General features: G+C 43.1%; 1 protein-coding gene across 3 annotated transcripts; it reads left to right on the plus strand.

Annotated features, from left to right (window-relative positions):
- Positions 1-21379, plus strand: LOC139328565 (proto-oncogene tyrosine-protein kinase Src-like). 3 transcript variants are annotated; one of them, XM_070958349.1, is made up of 12 exons: positions 308-445; positions 8559-8840; positions 10500-10599; positions 12026-12043; positions 13086-13184; positions 13440-13543; positions 15707-15856; positions 15947-16102; positions 16980-17236; positions 17328-17481; positions 17656-17787; positions 18327-21379. In XM_070958349.1, exons 2-12 carry the CDS (start codon positions 8567-8569, stop codon positions 18533-18535), a joined length of 1653 nt encoding a protein of 550 aa, XP_070814450.1. In that variant the 5' UTR covers positions 308-445; positions 8559-8566; the 3' UTR covers positions 18536-21379. The 3 variants fall into 3 exon arrangements, with proteins under 3 accessions (XP_070814451.1, XP_070814450.1, XP_070814449.1); XM_070958350.1 differs by lacking the exon at positions 12026-12043 and having other exon boundaries at positions 1-445; XM_070958348.1 differs by lacking the exon at positions 12026-12043 and having other exon boundaries at positions 15707-16102.
- The last annotated feature ends 1534 nt before the right edge of the window (positions 21380-22913 follow it).

Raw genomic sequence — 22913 nt, forward strand, 5'->3', positions numbered from 1 at the left:
GCCGCTGCTGCGTAAAAACCGTAAAATCCAGACTCATCATATTTGCGCTCTCGTGTTTCGTCAGTGATGCACTATCCCGTGCCTTCCCCCCTACGAGGCATGTCTTCTCCTCACCACACCACTCCTGCTTCCTCGCATGAATTTACCGCGCCGTCGACTCTTCCCAGCTGAACAGGCTACTTCACCGACACTTTGGTGTTTGTCCGGCCCACCGCAGCCGCCCGGCAGCTGTGCCCTCTGCTCCTGAAGGCAGTCCCCGTCATGACCTCCCCTTTCTGCGATTCTGCCGAAATTCGCTAAATGGGATTCGTGGCCGGCCCGAGGTTTCCACAGCAACTGGCCATCCGCTTCCATTATTTCTCTAATGAGGACAGCCATCAGGATTTAACACGGTTCCTCGCTGCGCGTCTCTGATTTTTGGGCTGAATCTCAAGACGCGTCAAAGGTGAGTTAATTAGGGCTTGTGGCGTGTTAATGCGAGAAAATGTGATTTATCTCGCCATTGCATACAAGGTTTGTGGTTTGTGGCTGTCTGTTTCCCCGTACTGGTGTTTTTACACACAGCGTACGGTCCCCCCTCACACGGACTTGTGTTTCATTGTTGCACAGGCCATTCAGTCAGCGGCGCTCGCACATTTGGTCAGTGCCGCTCGGTCTGTGCCAGGGCTACGCTGTTGACGATTTACTACACCCCGCACAAAATGCGCACCGTGTGTGCAAAATGCCTCATGTCTGACTCTCTCACGAGCCAAAATGCTCCGCGAAGACGCAAGTAAATCGACAGCGGTTAGAAAAGAGGAGCCAACAATCCATCGAAATTCAAAATGGAGCTTTAACAGCACCTGTTTTGATTCATCAGGCCGCATATGCGCTGTTTGTGAGCTGAAGCCCACGACAGCCACAGCAGCATTGTCGCCTTTTATCCCTCTTCCCATTCATAAATCCCTGTTTACGTGCCTAATGTGGATCCGTTTGGCAAACACGGACTGTTGATGTTTTTATTATTCTTTTTTTTTTATTATTCCCTCCCATAGCAAAGACGTTATCATCTTGACAGCTGCTACTCCTGTAGGCAGCTACTACCCCACCCCTTGTTTCTTTGAAAGCAGCTTTGCTGACAACTGGTGTTTAATCCCGTGGAAATAGAATTTTAATTATGTGGTTAATCTATTTGCAGTTGGTTTTGGGATTTGGACCAGTTCCAGCTAATTTCCATAAGGCAGTGGATTCAGGTTTGCTAAAAATGAGACCCATGAATCATGGGAAAGCTCAGCGTTGGATTTTACACTGAGCAACCTCAGAGGAGGCAATAACATGTTAGCCTCATGTGATAAACACGAGGGTGGCGTAGCATGAGAAATAACACCGGAAAATCAAGTGGGAATGTTAAATGACTTTATCTGAAATAACATGCTGAGAGAGATCTTACAGCGGGTCAGAATACATAATGTTCCCTTGTTGTTCAAAGGGCAGTCAAATGTTGGTTTTAGGGTTGCATATTTTTTATTATTATTATAATTATTATTATTATTATCCATTCATAAGAATACCCAATTAATAGTTTGGTTTATGGATTGTGACCAGATACTGAAAAATATTCTGAAAGTTACATTTCCATGTCTCCCTTTGTCTGGTCAGCAGTTCAGAACACAAAGATATTCAAGTCACTGTCATAAAAGACAAAGAGGAAATGTTCCCATTTGAGGAGTTGTTTTGCTTAAAAATGGCTAAAGTTATTGATTGCTGATTATTTGGCTGTCGATTTACTGATTAATTGGCTAATGGTTGCAGGTTTTGTTGGCTTTAATTGTCAAATAAACTGTTGTGTTCAGCTTTCTGTCATTCCAAAGATTCAATATTTACATGTTTGAAGAGAGAACAAATATTAGTTATTCTGATAACTAGAGTATCACAAAGAGAGGCTGTCTGTAAATGATTACAGACGGCCAATAAGAGTGCTACAAATTTCTAGTTAATAATTTAAGAAGTGTGTGGCGCCTCTGAAATGAAACAGCCTCCATGTCCTCCTTCCCCACCTTTTGCCCTCCTTTATAGAATCAGTCATGCAGTAGCGGCTGCTCCTCATAGCCTGGATCACTCACAGTCGCTAGTTAATAATGGACAGAAAACAGGGAGTGGGCTTTATCAGCCGAGTGCCACAGTCCTCCTCGTCCTCTTCTCCTTCTCGCCTTTCCTCTGTGTGTTTTGTCACTAAGGAAAAGGGGAGATGAGAACTGACAGCAAGACACAGACGAAGTGAGTGAGGTCAGCAAAAGATTTGGGGGAAAGATAACAGAGAATATCTGATTGAGGCATCCTCAGTGCTAAAATGGGACAGGACTTGGTAGTTCTGTGACTGCATTGTCTTTTCTTTGGCCCTCTTTAAATCAGTGGCTCGCTCTGTCTGTCCCAGGCTAAATATAGATGATCTGTGTAGTATCCATGTATGTGGACTGCAACGTTTCATGTTATTGTCTAACATGTAGCAGGATGAGACAGTGATGCTAATGTGCACATTTCCTCTCGTTTTGATCTTGAGGAACCATCATTGCCCCCTCCCCGCTCCCTCGCCTCTCCTCCCCAGGGCAAACTGTAATTTTCCCATTCGAGTGAAACATTGGCTCGAGCTCCTTCACTCTCTGCAGCACAGTGGCAACTGTTACCGTCTGTTGTGACTCAGTGAGGTTTGTCATGGCCAAATGTGCTTATGTGCCTGACCAGAAATGTACAGCTTCAGATGGAGGATTGCAAATGCTGATTAGACAGGAAATGTGAGAAAGAGTTAAATGCTTCGTGCAGTTGAAAGCAGAGCATAATCAGTTACTTTAGCACTAAAACATTGTCCTCAAATTTCAGCTCGGACTTAATTGCTTTGAAGCAATCTTCTGCAGCCAATTTCTGCATGTCTTGTGTGGAGCTTCGGTATCTAGGTTATTTGTTCGTTCAGGTTTTACTCTGCGATGAACTTGGAACCCAGCAACGTAATTTTCTCCACAAGACTACAATGTGCAGATCTTTCAGCAGATAATTGGAAGGCTTGATGTAAAGGCGCTATTCCCTGGAGCGTAGTATTGACTGTAGATCAAGGATTTTAAAGGGTAGATTTTTCTTTCTTTACACAACACTCACATGCTAAACTTTAGTCACTCCTGTCCATAAAGAGATTCCAACATAAGCGACAAAATCCACAAAAAATGTAAGTTCATCTGAAGCTAATATGAGGCCTCAGAGTTGGTCTGATCTAGTGGGTATCTCTTCCAGAGTAAGTCATTTTAGCACCAAATGCCCTCATTGTTTCCCTGCACAAGGGTCCCTTTTTGAGCCGTGGTGGAGGGACAGTAAGAGGGGTGAAGAGTCCACAGCCACGCTTGAGGCTCCGTGAGGCTGTACGTACTATACGCTTTGACCTGAATGCTAACGTCAGCATGCTAAAATTCACAGAGTAACAACGCTCACATGCTGGAGTTTAGCAGGTTTGTTTACCGTGTTCACTGTTTTAGATGAGCATGTTATTATCTACTTGCTGGTTAGCAGTAAACATGAAGTATAGCTGTTAGCTGCAGGGGCGGCTGATGGGAGCGTCATTAGTTCTGCAGGTATTTGGTCAAACTAATGTTTCTTTTATTTGGTGATTGCGCTCGATCAAAAGCCGGGGTATCACCAGAGTGATTCCAATTCATCCTGAGGGGAACGTGAACGTCTGTACAAAATTTCATGGCAATTCATCCAACAGCTGCTGAGATATTTCAGTCTGGACCAAAGTGGTTGTGTTTTTTCTGACACGTTTTTATACTGAGCGGGGAGCTTTGATTTCTGACCTCACTGGAATCATGTTAAGAGGGGATCTCTGTGGGGCCAGTTACAGCAACCAAACACTGTTTCCATGCACATTTAGGCATGGGAATGTCACTTTAAGACGGACTTGGAAAAAATGTGAAGCAATCCTTTAATCATGCAGTCCGATTTGAAATGACAGTGTAGCTCTCTGCCATTTTCCGAGGCAGATTGGAGCACATGTCACATGAAACTGCTGCCACTGTCGGCCTTGATGTGATGGAGTGTCAGCATCTGACAGGTGTTCGGACTTGCCTGCTTTATTAACTTACATTCCTGTCAGGCATCTCTGCTCACTTCCTCCTTTCCCTATGGTATTTCCCCCTCACTCCCAGCATTCAGTTCACGTACTTAGTTTTATAGATTTTGCAAGACTCAGTCAACACTGCGACTGTGAGAAAAACACAGCTTAGTGATAAATGTACTGCAGAAATTGAAGTGCTCTTGAACTCCATCGTGGTTCTGAGGTAAACGGCACTCAGAGAACAGCCTTTGAACGAAGCCTCTGTTTGCCATGATTCATATCTAATCCTTAAAATCTCCTTTCCCACAACACAACCAGGCATAACTTCACTCACCCAGTCCGCATGTCTGTGTGCTCATTGTCGCTTTTCTGACATTATTAAACCACGTTATATAACTGTATTTGTACAGCACATTTAAGAGCAGAATTGTCGCTCATGCTGCTTTAAATTAAAAGATTAATCTAATACAAACAGGAAGCATTTTTAACATGCATAAATGCACCAATACAGTCAAGTCTGACTGTAAAAATGAAAATTCATTCTCAAAATGATGATGATCCTGTAACGCTAGGTGCAGCAAGGCGACAAGGGTTTATTTTAGAGTGAGATTTTGATTAATATTCTGGGAAAAAAAGGGAAAATAGAGCGTCTTTGTTACCCCCACCACTACCACCACCACCACCAGCACAGCTCCATCTCCCTCCTCGCTTCCTTCCTCCCATCCCGCCCTCCCACTGCTCAGGTGCCTGTTCTTGTTGCAGTCCCTGGCAGTCGTAGCAGTGCGGCGCAATCTGGTTCTCCCACATTCCTCCGTGCTCCTGTTGAATGGAAAAGTGCACGAGGGACTGAAATCTCTCCTCATCTCCTATTCCTCATATTTTCCATTTTTTTAATTTTTCCTATCCTTTGAACGACTTCTTGTCTTATATGCCATTATACTTTAGTCTCCATCGCCTTTTCTTCTCTATTCTGCTTCCATTTTATATCACAATGTTGGAAGTCGTCACATGTGAGCACTTCTTGATATTAGGCCGCTCTGACACCATATTAGGAAAAGGCGTGAGGCTCAGCTACGGAGCTAGCTCTCTTGTTTACATCTGCAGGCTCTGATGGCTTTCAAGGGTACTCTGGTGTTTGTGGTGTCCTGGAGAGAACCAGTGGAGAGTGACTCTGACAGGACATGGTTTCTGAATGTTATTGGGATGTTTCCAGGGCTGGTCGAGGATCATTACCTCCCCTGATCAGTGTGTGCGTAAACCTGATCATTAGTCGGTTTTCCTAATAGACTTGACTTTCCTTCAACCAGAGAATCAGGGTTAAAATGAAAGCTGCAACGATTCATCGATCACTTGTCAACTGTTAAATGAATTGCCAACTATTTTGATAATAGATTGATCGGATTGAGTAATTTAAGGAAAAAAAGTCAAAATTCTGAATTCTGAAATGTGATTATTTTCTGGTCACTCCTCGATGAAAGTAAACTGAATATGTTTGATTTATAGACAAAACAAGCCATCTGAGGCAGTCATCTTGGGGCTTTGGGAAACACTGATTGACGTTTTTCACCATTTTATGGCATTTGATGGACTAAAAAACTAATTGATTAATCAAGACAATAATTGACAGATTAACTGACAATGAAAATAACTGTTCATTGCAGTCCTAATGAGAATGTCCTATTCTGCCTGGTACTCACTCATTGTTTATGAAGATAAGAGCTGGGTCCGAATTCCCTGTGCTCTTAACTAATTAGATGTAAGTCTCAAGGAATGAATGTTTAATTTGTGAAAAGTATAGAATCAATCAAGGCGGGGGACATTTTCTGAACATACGTCAGAAAAATTCATACGTCTACTTTGAACGTCTAATGCATTTGTTCCTTTAAGTCCACTTTTGACACATCACTCCAGCACTGGTATGACAGTATTTTTACTCATCCATATAGCGTGACATCAGAAAGACACAGTAACCCATGTGGGAGTAGTTACTTCACTGATGAAACTCTGTCTGTTCCACCTTATGTGAGGTTTCGTAGATCCTCATTGTCTTTGAGTGCATTCCTAAAGCGCTGGTCTTCTACTGTAGGCTGCTCTGTGGTTCAGGTGTTCAAGCTTTGGACCTTGTGATGACAAGAGTCAGGATTGAAATCCCCAATTAGACCTTGAGAAACTTCTTGAAGGCCTCTTTTCAGTGGTCAGTGAGGATTAAGCTGAAGGAACTTGACCGTAAGTGTGAAATCAGCTTTTTGTATGTTGTAAACCATGTGTAGAACAGGAGCATGTGAAGTTGTAGATGGTTAAAGCTTCCAGGCTAACATCCATGTCAGTGATTTTTCAGTAAGATTTGGCTCTTTCAATAATAACTGTGCAGATTTGCATGGATTCAAGCAGCTCACATATCTGCTTGCATGCATATATTGACTTCGTGGACTTCTATATTTATCTGTTGCATAAGTGCCTCTATTATTTCTTAAATGCTGCTGAGTGTTTCTCATCCACCGTGATCTTCTAGATGTTCGAGGAGGCAGCAGAAGGTCGCAGCGTCCACTGCTGATATCCAGACTAGCCGGCCAAATCGAGCAGCTTACTCTTCACACAGTTCACACAGTCCAGTCCACCTCTCCTTCAGGCCTGTGGGCCCATCTCTGTGTGACTCAGTGATGCACCATGGGATACATTAACCCCCCAGTGCGCCAGATTACATCCTGGCAGGAGTTGAATCAAAGCTTGCATGATTGTACGTGTGCGCTTGAAATCGCTCAACACTCGTGCACATTCACGCAGCTTTACACGCCCACACATCTCCACAGTGGGATCCGTCCGTATCTTTGAGAATTCCCATACCTGTGTAATTATGTTATGCTCGCACATTACACTTAAAACACCCACTAAGCCTCAGCTGTCCATGCAGTATACAACAACCACCTACGCGTTCTTTTTACAGCCACTGCCAGTTCCTTCCTCCTTGTCTGTTAATAACCCTCTCTGTCCTGTCTATCAGACTCACACAAGTATCCTGGAGACACGCATGTGTTGGGAAAAAGGATGTGAGACCCAACTGTGGTTGGGTGTTAGTGTGCGATAGAGCCTCGTTTCCCAGAAACCAAGGAACAGCTGCTCATGCACATAAACACACACACTCGCACACACACACACCTACACACATGCTGCATACACTCTGTCTGGAACTGAGAGGGCCTCTATTCACAAAGGAACAAGGCTGTTTCATGTGTGTGTGACTGTCTCTGTTTCAGCTGGCCTGAAATAGCCGGTCTCACAGTGAGTCACTCTGCAGTGACTCGAGGGGTGGATTGACTCGCTGTGTGTGAACACGGCACTCCAACTTTCTGTGGGTGCGTTTGACTGTCTGAGCATGTTTGTCTCCGTCTGCGCTCACAAATACAGAGTGGTCTGGCTGAATTTATCAGACCATAATAGATGTATTGGCATCAGGATGGAAAGGAGAAGCGGGTTTATAATTACCTATTGGAGGTGAAAACATTTCTGTCCTTGTCTACTCACCAGTATTAACAATGGGTTCCATTACAGCACAATGCCCCCTTTGTTTAAAGCTTTGTTTTCCTTGTAGATTATTGATTTAAAACAGATTGAATCAACAGATAGAAATGACCTTGAATGTATGTGCGTCGACTGTTTGAAGGTGTCCTGTTCGCAGTGTATTTGCATGCTAGACGGTTCTAACTGAACCTGGAACAGCTCCAAGGATACCCTGTGGTGGATTAGGAGAGCAACGATGAATGTGACACGCGTGGCTCACGCTGCTAGAAGGAATTTGTGGTTGAGAAAGGTGAATGAACAGAAACTGAACAGGGTCAGTTCCCGTTCCTGAATGAGCAGCTTTCATGTCCCGTCAGGATGGATTAAGAGCCCAGTCACACAGACAGTCTTTTCTAAAATGTGAATGTAAATGAACGCTGTCTTCTAAATAAGCTTCTAATTAAAATTTCGTCTTTGAAATGGTATGAAGATGTTTTTGTCGGTGGTTTTCGCATGAAAAGGGTTGTGCGGGGGTCAGACATGATTTATGTGCTCAAATGAGTTTTAAAAGTAGACTGACATCCATGTGCCCTGCTGTGTGTGACATGGCCTGAGTTTTATGTGATTAGCTGAAAACGCCTGTCCCAGGTGACGTCTGGAAATGTCTTGTTTTATTCAACCAACAGTTCACAACCCAAAGGTGTTTGATTGTACAGTGATATAAAACCAAGGAAAGTAGAAAGTCCTCACATCGGAGAAGCTGAAACCAGAGAATGAAGCATGTTTTCTGTGAAAAAATTCAATTCAGATGTTTTAATCAAGGGATCAATTATTATAAAAGTTGACGTTATTTCTGTGTCGACTGACCAGCCAGTCATTTCAGTTCTATCGGCCGTATAACAAGTAATCGAGATAACAACCCAGAGATCCCTTTTGGGACTTAGAGTGCTGCATCCTTACTCATCATTGGCTCTCTTCCCAGGTCTGCACATGGGGGCGGGCAAGAGCAAGCCCAAGGAGCCGGGCCAGCGCTCCATGAGCCTGGACGGCACCATCGGCACAGGCTCAGACAGCGGGCACTTCAACCACCTGAGCCCCGCCCAGCAGACCCAGACCCCCAACAGGAGCCCTGCTGTCGGGACAGGCAGGCGGGCGCCTCCAGGGCACCACCAACTCGCCCCGACAAACACCCCTGAGTCGGCTCTCTTTGGAGGGGTGGACCACACCGGCACCATCACCTCGCCTCAGAGAGGACCTCTGTCAGGTAGACAACACTTCGTGAGATTGGTGGAAATATTGCAGAATATTTCTGACAAACTAATTGTAATTTTGCCAATAAAAAATAGGGAATGTTAGGGAAAGTATGTTTATTTGCTTTTTGCAGAGACTGAGATGAGAAGATTGATACGACGGTCATATCTATGCATTCAGTGTGATATGCTACATCCAGCAGCTGTTAGCTTAGCGTAGCATAAAGACTGGAAACAGCTAGCCTGGCTCTATCCAAAGGCAAGAAAATCCACCTACCGGCAGCTCTTAAGCTCGCTAAAGCCTCTAACACCCACTAACATCTGGCTTTTGTCTTCAGTGGGAAAGGGTGCTATTGGTATTCATGCTGCTGGTTGTCTATGAACCTCACAGCGACAAGACTCCAGGAAATCACTGTGCCCAGCTGAGAAATAGTCCTATGCATACCCTAACTCTGGTATAACTAGTGGGTTTTCAGAGAGGCTCCAGATTTTGCTGTTTCCCCGGTCTTTATGCTAAACTAAGCTATGCTAACAGTTTCCTGGCTCCAGCTTTATACTGAACAGAGAGTGTGAGAGTGGCATCGATCTTCTCGTCTAACTTGCAGCAAGAAATCAAATAAATGATCTTCCCCAAATATCGAACTATTGCTTTAAACACTGGTAACACAGTAGAGCCAGAGTAATACTGGGTGCATAATGACTGGAGAATGCACAAAATGGTCTACAATAAAGAGATGCTAATTTTTAGTGTGGATAAAGTTGTGAAGCTGAGCAGAACTGTGCAATGGAAACAGATTTAATGGGGTCTGATGAAAATTCATCTCTGAGTCCGCCCACAGATTTGCTTTTAGATTGAGACCACAAAAGTCCTGAGAAAAGAACATCTATCTAAAAACAGACTGACTGTGAGTCACAGTTACGCATAAGAATATTTCTTTCTCAATGGAAAAACTGTTTGTTTTTTTTCCGTCATCAACTGCCAAACACACTTAAAACCTTGTCTTTGACTTTGAAGCTCATCGTGTCACACTGTCCAGATTTTACTTGACATTAAGCTGTGATGTGTCTAGACCAGCCAGATGGTTAGGTTAATGTTGCTCCATCCAGCGAGCAGAGGGCCTCTGGTGTATCAGGAGTGGCTCTGCTTGCCGCCTCCTCCCGTGCATCTAATGAGCCAATCAACGATTGGCTGGAGAGTTCCCAGGTTTAGATCACAGGTTCATTAAAAGGAAGGGTAAAAAGCTGTGTAGAAAATAGAAATCCATCGGTATGATGGCTTTGTCCTTCACGGACGGTCGGTCACAAGCAGCCTGAGTGTCGATATTTCTCATTTGGCCTTGGTAAATTGTTTTATACAGATTTGGAGAAGAGGCAAAATAACTTAAGATTCATAGCTTTACAGTGAATGAAGCAAATTGTCATCAGGGGCTGGACCTGTGTCATTAAAGTTAGATTATGGTGAATGTGAACAGGGCTGAGGGGGAAGTGCCTCTGTCTTCCATTACATTGTTCCCTAACTGTGTGTGTGTGTGTGTGTGTGTGTGTGTGTGTGTGTGTGTGTGTGTGTGTGTGTGTGTGTGTGTGTGTGTGTGTGTGTGTGTGTGTGTGTGTGTGTGTGTGTGTGTGTGTGTGTGTGTGTGTGTGTGTGTGTGTGTTTGTGTTGTTTCTTGCAGGAGGTGTCACTACATTCGTGGCGCTGTATGACTATGAGTCACGGACAGCATCTGATCTGACCTTTAGGAAAGGCGACAGGCTGCAGATTGTCAACAACACGTAAGAATCAACAGTCAGCTGCCTCTTCCTCTCTCTCTGATGCCACAGCTTCACAAAAATCTAAACGAACAGATTTGTAGACACACGTGAATGTGAGTGCGCACAAATGTCAGTATGAATGAACACAGTCAGAGCTGGTAACTGTGGAGCACCGCAGACTGCAGAGTCTGATCCTCTCCATCTGTTGCCTAAAACGGAGCAGAGCGACTCTTCAGTAATGCATTCTGTTCCTCTTTGGTAACTGTCATCACCATCGTCTTTTAGACGCTTTATAGAGTCTGTCATGGAAAGACCTACACTCACATTCCTGATAACATGTGAAAATGATGTTTCCCTGTTGGAAATCAGCATATGCTGAAGTCGTATCAGTGCTGTGATTTGGAACTCTGGTCCCAAAAAGGTTGGGATGCTGCATAAACCATAAATAAAAACAGAATGCAACCATTGGCAGACAAACAGTTTTACAAAGTGTTCCTAAACTCATGCAGTCACATCCTTTATCCAATCATGTGTTCACAAAGTGGTGAAACTCGCTCCTTTCCAGGATGCCCCTTTCATACCCAATCATGATACTATCACCTGTTACCAATCAACCTGTTTACCTGTGGAATGATCCAAACAGGTGTTTTTGGAGCATTCCACATCTTTCCCAGTCTTCAGCTGCTCCTGTCCCAACTTGTTTGAAACGTGTTGTTGGCATCAAATTCAGAATAAGCAGATATTTCCAAAAATCAATGAAGCTGATGAGGTCAAACACTGAATATATTATCTTTGTCGTGTTTTGAAGTATTTGTCAAAAAGGATTAGCAAATGATCACGTTCTGTTTTATGTTTTACACAGCATTGCAGTTTTTTTGGAGTCGGGGTTGTAGAAGGAACAGAGTGATTTTAAAAGTAGGAAGTGAGAAATGATGTGTGTCTTTAAAAGCTGCTGTGTCCTATGAACTTTTTCCATAACTTCCTGCCATAAGTCTGGTCTCCTGTTCTTTATCTATAGTCTGGCACTACACAGTAGGGCTGAAATATATAATTCATTCATACTTAATTCATGAAATATCTACATTACCTACAAGCTTTTCTAAACACAAGAATCAAAAGTAGCGAGATCGTATCTGTGAGTCCAGAAATCCCATATGACATGAGTATATAATCATTTATGGATAGATTTATGGATAAATTAGAGATATTTCCACAATCCTCTGTTCAGAATCATTAAAGATTATTACAGACTACTCTGAAAAACGTTCAGAACACCAGCTCGTATCAGCCCCACTGTGTAGTCCCACAGCATATTCGGCTCCTCTGCTATCTGTCTGTGCTGTGCTGCTTGGCTCGCTGTGTCTCCTCGCTGTGTTTTGATGTGTCTGCTGTGTCTGTTATCTCTCCCTCTCTCTCTCTCTTTCTCATGCTTCATGGTTTCTCCTAGGAAAAAGTACAGCTTCAGGTCAGTAATACTTAATGCAATAAAAATCTCACGCAACCTTTTGTTCACAGTCCCCTTGCTGCTGCTTGGATTTGTCTGATCAAGCTCATAGTGTAGCTGCAAAAGAATTAGTTAATATTAAAGGTACTGGGTGTTTTAGTGCCCTAACCTGCTTGGTATATAACATTATACATCTCTGGCTACAGTTAGAGCTTAAAGGTCTACGATGTAAACTGAGGGACTCTAAGTGGAACAAAAGGTTGTCTGTTTCTGTCTGTTTCCTCTCTTAACAATGTGTTTTTCCTTTACATCACTCTGTGCACTTCTGTGTGGGGTCATAATTTAAAACCTCTTGAGATCGCACCTCATCCTGTGGTGCAGATACTGTGATATTTAATGGATAAGTCTGGTAAAGTTCTGTATTTTTTTTCAATTGGCAACAAATCATATGAAACCAACATTACAGTTAGTGAGTTAACAAGTCTGTGCAGCCAAAGCCTGATTTAGCTTATTCGTTTGTGCCGTAGACCTTATCGTCGTCCAAAAACTATTAAAAACGGATAAATGAGAAACACTTTTGTACTGGTTGATATATTCCTTCATAATAACAAACATTGGCGCTGTACTTTATTTTGAGTGTATCCCATGTACATCTTCCCTGGGCTGTAAATACACTTACAACGTATTCATCCGCAGTTGAAAATAGTCCCTATCAAATGCATAATGTACTCCTGTACTCATATACATTCACAACAGCAGGAATCTGTGAGCTTGGGGCCTGAGAGCTACCGACGGGGAAGGGGAATCGCGTAGTTGATTTTGATCTTTTCGTGGCATTTGTTGACAATGAGGAAAATGTAGACAAACATCCTTAATGTGTTCCTCTTTCATCAAATATAATGATATAATGTCTCTTAATCGGGAGGAAGCTAGCAGATCATAAAAGCAAGAAGTGTTGTGGTCGCCTCTGTCAGGTTTCTGTTTATGGTTGACTCTCTCTCTCTCTCTCTCTCTCTCTCTCTCTCTCTCTCTCTCTCTCTCTCTCTCTCTCTCTCTCTCACAGAGAAGGCGACTGGTGGCTCGCTCGCTCCCTGACAACAGGAGAGAGTGGTTATATCCCCAGCAACTATGTGGCTCCGTCCGACTCCATCCAAGCAGAAGAGTACATTATCCTCTCCTTGTTTGGCTCTTGCATTTTTTTTCCTGCAGACATTTAGTCTTCACAGCCTGAATGTAGCTTTATTCTCTCTGCTGTATTGACATCAAGCGAACGTAAAGAGACCAGAGACGATATTTTCCGATACAGCGTGCACCACAGCCTTCCATATTTCCAGTCAAAAAGTGTTCCTGCCTGCCTGCTCCAGACGCTCACTAGTAGCTTCTCACTGATCTCATTCTCTGTGGCCCACTTTGGCAGGTGGTATTTTGGGAAGATCACTCGGCGTGACTCAGAGAGGCTCCTTTTGAACTTCCTGAACAGACGAGGAACCTTCTTGGTGAGGGAGAGCGAGACCACTAAAGGTGAGAGAGCAGACGTCTGCATCACTCCAGAGGCTACAGTCATTATCAAGATGGTCCAATTAGCCCTTCTGCCTCTCTCCGAGTCTGTTTATAACGATTAAATCTGTGTCTCTAAGGCCATTTTGACGAGTATTTAACTCATACATTATGTTGCCCATGTTACCTGGATTAAGCCTTGAGACTTGCTTGCACATCTGAAACGATCAATCAGCTAATCAAGAAGCCACTCAACACAATATCAATCTGCAATAATTCACCTCCACAGAAGCCCAGTATAAAAAAAGGACACATTTAAAGCAAAAAGGCCTCAAATCCTCTTAATATTTGCTGTTTTGCCATGTATAATAGTTTGACTATTAGTCTGAAAAACAGAATATCTCAACCAAAGCTTCAGGAACATTTTACATAAAAATGTCATTGTATTATGGCATTTTATACACCAAAGGATTGATTGTGTGTTTAATAGGGAGATTGATCAATAGTGAAGAGCCCTCTGTGCATGCATTGCTCATTTCTCAAGATAAAGGCAGTTTTGAAATCCTGTATTTGAGACTTCTGTTTAGGTATAATGAGAAGAAGCCGAGAATCGCAGCATTACATCACAGTGTTTTTGTGTTGAAAGACCAAAATGACCAAAGATTGCATGGAATCTAACAACAGACACAGAGCTTTGAGTTTTTTCCTGGTTTTGCACCGTGGAGCGCAGAGATGCATCGTCACATAAAGTTCTGAGTAAAACACGTTTTCTAAAACCGGAGCTTTTTATTTTGCACTTGCTGGGTAAAATGTGTGAAGAAAGGACGACACTTTTCTCTGTGTCCCTAGAGTTTACTCCGCACAGCAAGTGTGATCTTACTTTGAATTAAGTAGATCTTTAGGGACTCAATTTGAAAGAGGCAGAATCTCGTAATTAAGTCATTTGTTAACTTCCACAAAGGCCCGTGGCACAACATCTACATCCCTGGGCTTGTGGCAAAGTTTTTGCATTTTTTTTCTGAAACTCTGCTGTCAGATGTAGTTCCTGTGACATAGGTGGGCTCTTCAGGGGGTTGTTTTGGTGGAAGTGGTGGGGAGAAAAAGGAAGAGTGGAGTGGAGTGGAGTGAAGTGGAGTGGGGCTTGTGAATGGATAGGGGTGAATCACTGCCAGAACTAGGTCAACCTAGGAGGGTGCTGGAGTCCCCCCTGGCTATAAGTCTCTGTTCTCCCAACATACACACACACACACGCACATTGAGAGGGGAGAAGAGGCATGAGGAGGAGAAAACAGTAAAAGGAGAGGCTTGTGGGAGAGGGGGGTGATCAGGGAGGGTAGGAGGAGCTCTGGCAGGGCGTGTGTTGGCCTCTGGCTGCATGTTGCCTTAGATGTCAAATGTGCATTTCTCAGTGTGACAGAGGAGCAGAAGCATGTTGCTCATATGTTGGGTGAAGCGTAAATCATCTAAGACTCATCATGATACATGTGATCATTTGTCAGGCTAGAATTTCATAGGTTGTAACCTGCTTCAAATCCCTAAAAGGAGTTATATTCTGCACAAATTGTGGCGATTTAGAAATAAGTTAGTATCTGTATCTATAGCTCAGTACAGGTTGTTAACAAAGGTCAATGGATAAGCTGCTATAATAGTCCTCTGATGATCAGATACTTCAGGTCAATAGACTGTCAGTTCATTGACTGTGTGGATAAAATCTTTGGGATGTGTGCCTTTACTGCTCTAGAGTTTCTTTGAGGAGGTAAGGACAGTGAACATCAGTCAGCAAAACTCCAGATCAAAGAGGAGGATTTTTCATGTTCCTTTCACTGTGCTACTACCTCTGCGGTGGAGTTTGGGTTCGCTAAGTCCATTCAGCCTTTTCAGTCACACGTTTTACACGTTTGATCGTAAGGTCTTAAATGTTTTATTTGTGGTAATATTTTTATTCTAATAACCAATAGTTTGAATGTAGTTTTCTGGAAAGTGGCTGTATACTCAGATCAAACTTTACTTTATAGTGGACTGGGACAGAAAGGTTTAGCTGAGTTTCCAGGACCCCTCAGGGGGCCAACAGGGACTTGCCCGGCACAGCTGCTAGGAAAATCCACGCAGCAGCTGTCACACAGGCCCAGATACGCCTGGTTTTATTGTTCTAACCTGTCTCTGTCTGTTGTTTTGTCTTGTTCGCAGGGGCATATTGCCTGTCTGTGCTGGATTATGATAACACCAAAGGCCTGAATGTTAAACATTACAAGATCAGGAAGCTGGATAGTGGAGGTTTCTATATAACCTCACGCACCCAGTTCACCAGCCTACAGCAGCTAGTCTTCCACTACCGCAGTGAGTACTCAGACACACAGAAGCTGCCACAGTTTATATTACTGTTGCCCTTAACCTGCCCTTTCACTCTGCTTTTCTTCACTCTTTCAGAGCACTCTGATGGGCTGTGCCATGCTCTAACAGAAGTGTGTCCCGTGGCCAAACCTCAGACCCAGGGACTGGCCAGGGACGCCTGGGAGATTCCCCGCGAGTCCCTCCGCCTCGACCTTAAACTGGGACAGGGTTGCTTTGGAGAGGTCTGGATGGGTAAGAATGACACGCCAGCCCTTTTATTAGCGGAATGGATTGAATTCCTCTCACACATTTGCATATAGATAGATTGTACATGGAATATATAAAATATGAGGATCAGTTTGTCTTTTCTCGAAGTGCATTAATGAGGTGAATCCTGGTAAAAGCTATTATACGCTGATTTATTTTTCACTGAAGGAATAGTTTGACATTTCGGGAAGCTTATTCACTTCCTGTTGGAGAGTTAGATGAGAAGGCCGATACTGTACCAGTTTGATGTCTGTCCATTAGATAAAAGGCTTCAATCAGCAGCAGATTACCTCTGCTGAGCACAAATGCTGGAAACGGCTAGCCTGACTCTGTCCAACAGCACCTAAATCCAAATACCAGCAACTCTGAGCTCAACAATTAAGATGTTACATCCAATGTGTTCAGCCAGTTCAAAAACCAAAGCACAGAAACAACACTTTGTCGTGTTATGGAGGGTTATATCCTGGACTGTGTCTTTGCTTGCTTCAGTAACTCCCTGGAATATCCACCGGTTGCCTAGCAACTACTCAGTGCCAAGACAGAGTCCATCACATAACCCCCCAATAAAAAGGCAAGTTCTCATTTGTACTCTTCTGTTTTTGGACGGATTAAACAAACAGGATAGAATGTGTTAATTAGTGAGCTTAGAGGTGCTGGTAGTTGGACTTTGTTCCTGTTGGACAGAGCCAGGCTAGCTGTTTCCCCCTGTTTACAGTCTTTATGCTAAGCTAAGCTAACAAGCTGATGAAAGTGGCGTTGATCTTCTCATTTCCCAAAAGTTCAAACTTTTCCTTTAAGTCCAAGAAGAGCAGTGTTTTAGAGAATTTACACAGTGATGTTATTTTGCTGGTTTTTCCGACAGGCACATGGAACGGGACAACACGGGTAGCCATTAAGACCCTGAAGCCTGGCACCATGTCTCCAGAGGCCTTCCTTCAGGAAGCACAGGTCATGAAGAAGTTGAGGCACGAGAAGCTGGTCCAGCTGTATGCTGTTGTGTCTGAGGAACCTATCTACATTGTGACAGAGTATATGAGCCAAGGTAGCTTACTGGACTTCCTTAAAGGGGATGCAGGGAGGATGCTTCGTCTGCCTCAGCTAGTAGACATGGCTGCTCAGGTAACGTGACTTGCAGTTCAGCTACACTAAAATCAATCTAATATTTATATTTATTCTAAGATCCCTGTCCTCTCTGCTTCTTTTCCTTCAGATTGCAGCAGGCATGGCCTACGTGGAGAGGATGAACTATGTCCACAGAGACCTGCGTGCTGCCAACATCCTGGTGGGAGACAGCCTGGTGTGTAAAGTGGCCGACTTCGGTCTGGCAAGACTGATTGAAGACAACGAGTACACTGCGAGACAGGGTAGGTCTATGCTTCCTCTTTCCATCACAGTTTATTTTTATCGTTTTTCACTTGTATTAATGTGAAACTGAACAGGCGTGGTGTTGGTGCAGCTGCAGAGAGGACATGTTTAAAAAGGTTTATGCTGTTCTACAACATGGTGCTTTCACTCACTCGTGACTAATTGTTCCTCAGGAGCTAAGTTCCCAATCAAATGGACTGCGCCAGAGGCAGCTCTGTACGGTCGTTTCACCATCAAGTCTGATGTCTGGTCCTTTGGTGTGCTGCTCACAGAGCTGGCAACTAAAGGCAGAGTCCCCTATCCAGGTAACCAGCAAAGAATCATGCAGTGTATCAGCCCCTGAACAATTCAACATTTCAACAAATGTTTCTTTAACAAGATGTTCTCAAACAATTATTGGGTTGAGTGCTGAAAGCTCAGTTGACAGAAAATTAATCTGTGACTGTTGTGATAAAACATGAGTCATTTTTCAAACAAAATTTCTTTCAATCCAGGTTCGCTGATGTGAGGATTTGATGTCATTCCTTCTTTTGTGTGGTCGTAGACTGAATTTCTTTGGGTTTTTGGTCTGTTAGTTGAATCAAACAGGTTATTTGAGGACATCATCTTGTGCTCTGGGATATTGAGCATTTTGGCATTGTGTGGCGTTTTTCACTATTTTTAGTCACTTTATAGACCAAACAAAAGTAATCAGCAGATCGATGAATCCTGAAGATAACAGATAATAGATGGATTATTAACTGCAGCCCTACAATTTGAATATGTAATCCGTAAGATATACTGTATTAATTTTGAGGAACATGTCTGTTTTTCCCTAAACCTCAATCCCTGTTTCTCTCGGCAGGTATGGTTAACCGCGAGGTGCTCGACCAGGTGGAGCGCGGCTACAGGATGCCCTGCCCGGCGGAGTGCCCCAGCTCCTTGCACGAGCTCATGCTTTCCTGCTGGAGGAAGGACCCAGAAGAGAGGCCGACATTTGAGTACCTGCAGGGCTTCCTAGAGGACTACTTCACCTCTACAGAACCCCAGTATCAGCCTGGGGAGAACCTATAGAACCACACACTGAACCGAACCTAGAGGGAGAACCTCAACACAGAACGATCTGCACTAACCGACCTCAGAGGAGCACCTGTGGGAGGATCTGAGCCTGTGAAACTCATCTGGGAGGAACTTGAGATTCTTCTGTGGAAGCAAAACCGAGACAGAAACCTGCAGAAGTCCTAACATGTGCCATAAAGAAACCTACAGAAGAACCCAGAGAACCTCCTTTCTGCAAGCACTCACTGTGTACTGAAGGTTTTCCTGCAGAAACGAGGTTCAAGGCTGTGAAGGAGAACTCCTGCTGGACGGACTCTGGCTCTGATTTGATCGAGGGACCACTCTTGCGGGTTTATGTTTTTTGAGAGGTGTGAATGATGTGGGAGGAACCGAATCAGGATCTACCGACGGAGCGAGCGGGAGAGGAAGAACCCTCCCGTTGAAGAGAGAAGGTGAAGGGAGGATATTTCAATCGGACACGAGCTGTTTAGCGAAACCTCCCTCTTTCCCTCTTCTGTCGTGTGTCTTTTCTCTCGTCTGGTACCTTTTCCGCCCGCAGAGGAGCACTGCCACTGTGGCTCAGGTGCCAAAGGAAAGTCTGTCTCTCTTCACGTCCTTTATGTCCCTTCTGCCTCTCTTCCTCTATTTCTGTCTGACTTTCAGTATTTCTCTCTAGTTTTCTCAAGTGCTGCTTCTTCAAAGTGTCTCCAAATAACTCAGCTCTGGAACTCTACTTTGCATCTTAATTTATGTTCACTAGGACAATATGCGCCCTGTGGTTTAAGGTTTTGTTCAGTGGCAGATGGAGGTTCCTGATTTTTCTTTATTTTCTCTGTGATTATCAATAGGCAAGGTTGTTAGAACCACCAATATGGTAGTGCCAGGGTAAATGTACTCCACAGGCATGTTCTGTAAGACTGATAATTAGGTGAACTGAATAAAAATTTGAGGCCTTTCTCTATTGTTTAACCCTCCCTCTCTTTTCTAGCTGTATGTCTTCACACACGCTGGACGGCCATCGCGGCCAGCTGGATCCAACCTCGATGATTAAAAATGATTTTGATGCAGGTAGTGTTTGAATGCTTATTGTTTTGATTTACCTTGATTTTAACTTTAAAGTTGCATTGGAAATAAGCAGCACAGTCAACAGTGGCACTAAAGAGCAGTTTTAGCAGTTATCCGCTCATTTCCTCAGAGGCGTAAGTGGGCTAACTTTCATCAAACATTTATGTGACCTACTAACAGGCTGATATGGCTACCAAACTAATCATATTACTGTTTAATATCCAACTCAGCTCAAGATGTGAGGACCCTGAGCGTAAAAGCCTGTGCTGTTGTGTGCCAAACAAATCACATTTCTTTTCTGCTGTGCATGTATATAATGTTTTATTATCAAGGAGCGTATTTGGGGTTTGTAGTTCTCAAACAGGCAACTGTTTACTTACAATTACCAGTAAAACTCTCCATCATTTCCCCAGTCGAACCTCTTGTTGGCGAGTAAACAGGACAGATAAACCTGCCGCTGTTTGCTGGAGGATTCGAAAAGTTTTCATTCACTTCACAGCTGTTGTGTCCATAAAAATATGCAACCAGGCGGCCCTAATGAAACTATAAAACTTTGATCAGGTAACGTTAATAAAACTGTGTGTATGACTTTACTATAAGAGTTGATTTTAAAACCAGTTAGCATGCTTTTGTGCCGTTCTTCTCTTGACCATTGGCTGGGTTTGTATTTATGCTGTACTGTACATCAACACGTGTATGTTTACTCAAGGTTCAGGTGAGGCGACGGGATCATAAACAGACTTCTGAACATTTGTGCCATCAACCTATGATTCATTTTTTTTATCTTACCCACTGCTGCCAGTCCTGGCCGTCATACTGTACATACTGTAGCTCTTTAGAGTTGGTTTTTGTATCATGTAAGCCACTTTCAAATGGCAGGTATTTATGTTGGGTGTCACGTAGTCGATGCAGCCACAGTAGATATAAAGTTATAGATTGTTGCCAACAAATACTATGAAATCAGTTATCAAATTTGAGCCATGCAGCCATAAGAGAGAAGGTCCATGCCCACTAACACGTGACGTTATTAATCAGCGATGATGAATCCTGATGGCTAATTCAATCAATAATGTGGACGATTCGAAAACCACAATGGAAGTGGAGATTTGGTTGTGATATGAAAAATGAGGTCAAAGATGTAAATAGTATCTTAAATGACTGTGACTATCATGTAATTTGTTTTTGTGTAGTTTTTCTTTAATTGCTCCTCCATGTCGAGGTTTTTACAGTGACGCACGCCTGCTCCCAAAATGTTTTAATTATAAGATGCTACTGTAAATGGGGCTTAAGGAATGTTTTCTTTTTAATATTGGGCTTAATATAAAATCATATCTGCAAAAGACAATTTAAAATTGGGCCTGATATGTATATCTTTCCAAGAACATGTTACCAGTGCTTTCCTCCTTTAGATTGGGAAATACCCTGTTTGTTCTGACGCACTGAACGGCCTGTAAGTCACCGGGACAATGTGGAAGTTAATGGACTCATGACAAATATGAGTAATGCCAAGGTCTGATTGGGTTTTCTGTTCCATATTATAAAGAAGTGTCACGGTCGTTTTTTTTTATGGTTTATTTTTTATAAATCTATGCAGTTTCGGTCTGGCATTCCTGCAACTTCATGGCCATTTTGTTCTAAAGTCAAAACTGATCATAAACAGAAGGTGTGAGCATTTTGTAAGGACTTCTTTTGTCTTCTTTTGTTTCCGATGTAACGGGATTGAAATGGGTATCGTGCCACTTTATGTTGATCTTTAAATGTGCAATAAATTATATTTCAAATGTGTTTTGATAAGAGTGTGTGCTGGTGTGTGTGCTGTCCTTTGACCTGGAAACATGCAGCTTTGGCATGAGTAACTTCTTAATAAAGTGATGAGCGTGTTGCACCACAAGCCAAATGTTTAGGGAAGTGAGCATGTGACGTGACAATCATCAGTTCAGTTTGGCAAATCAAAATTTATGGGACATTGAGGCAAAGTTTAGAGAATTTCATGACTGAAATGAAGTGTGTATAGAGAAAAAGAAAAAATGTGCTTGCTGCTGAAAATTTGCTTTTGAACAGCTGCTTTAGTTGAAGTCTGTCAAAATAAAAATAAAAAAAATTGAAAGAAGATGAAGTAGCATTCAAGTGGAGGTCCTGAGAGAAGTTGAAGTGTCAAATTAAATGTAAATGCTGTTCAGAGGGAAATTCTGAAAAGAGAAAATGAAATGGGAAATGTCAGTCGCAGCATGGGTGATAAATTTACGTGGAAGTGGAAGTTGATGTGGAGGTCTTGAGAGAAATCAGTGCTGATCCAATAGTATGAACTGAAAGATGATATCAGTTGACGTGTCAGCACTGAAAGGAGTAAACTGCACGAGAAATGGAATTTGTGGGAGCTGAACAAGTTTTTTGGTGGTTAAATGTGAGGACCTGAAAGTGTCAGTCCACGTGACAGCTTTGAGAGGAGATGAAGTGTCAGTTCTCAGGATGTGGTGTGAGGATCATCAGCTCATATTACCAGAAAACACTTTGGCAGAGTAAAGATTGGTTTTATAATGTGACAATACAATCATGTAAGTTAATGAGTCCAAGGAAAGTGCAGTTAAAAACCAACAAAATTATTATTATTTTTTAATCCGATGCAGGAGAACTCAGCTTTAACTTCAGCAAAAAAATAAATAAATAAAATCTGCAGTTTCTTTGCACTAACCTTCTGAAACAGGTGAAAACAAATCTATTTTTAAATATATTAGTACATCAATATAGTGAAACCAAAGCAGCGTGTCTGCGTGGCGCACTGAACCACCGCTGAACATGAGTTATTAGATCAGCCACCCTCACACTGCATCTGCTCACAGGACAAGTGAGGAACATGTAGGCTGAGGGTCTGGGTCAGGGTCCTTCTGGGTGTGACAGCAGACCCCTGCTTCACTCAGAGCAGCTGAAGTGGTTTTGTCCACATGGGGGCAGTATTTGTCCGGAGTATCAGGGGCACTCTGGTCGTGGAGCAGCAGGCCGCACTGAGCTGCAGACCAGCAGCAGATTGTAACCCACCTGCTCTGGTGCCCCCCGCTAAACAACATTAACCTTTGTTTGTCGTTTAAAGACTGCGTGATGGAATATGGCCAGTGAGACATTTTTCAGAAACTCACTCATGGCCCCATACTGTAGTTTAGAATTCACTGCATATGGGAAGACCTCATTGGCATGGTGCTCACTTTTTCTCTCTTGTTTGCTTCATGTCAAAATCCCCAGAAAATAGCTGGAGCTGTTAAATGACTGCAGATGAGCTCTTCCTGTATTGACTTAAATCTGTGGCCACACTGAGCCAATCACCAGCCGACGT

This window comes from Chaetodon trifascialis, chromosome 3 (genome assembly GCF_039877785.1).
Source record: "Chaetodon trifascialis isolate fChaTrf1 chromosome 3, fChaTrf1.hap1, whole genome shotgun sequence".
Lineage (NCBI taxonomy): Eukaryota > Metazoa > Chordata > Actinopteri > Chaetodontiformes > Chaetodontidae > Chaetodon > Chaetodon trifascialis.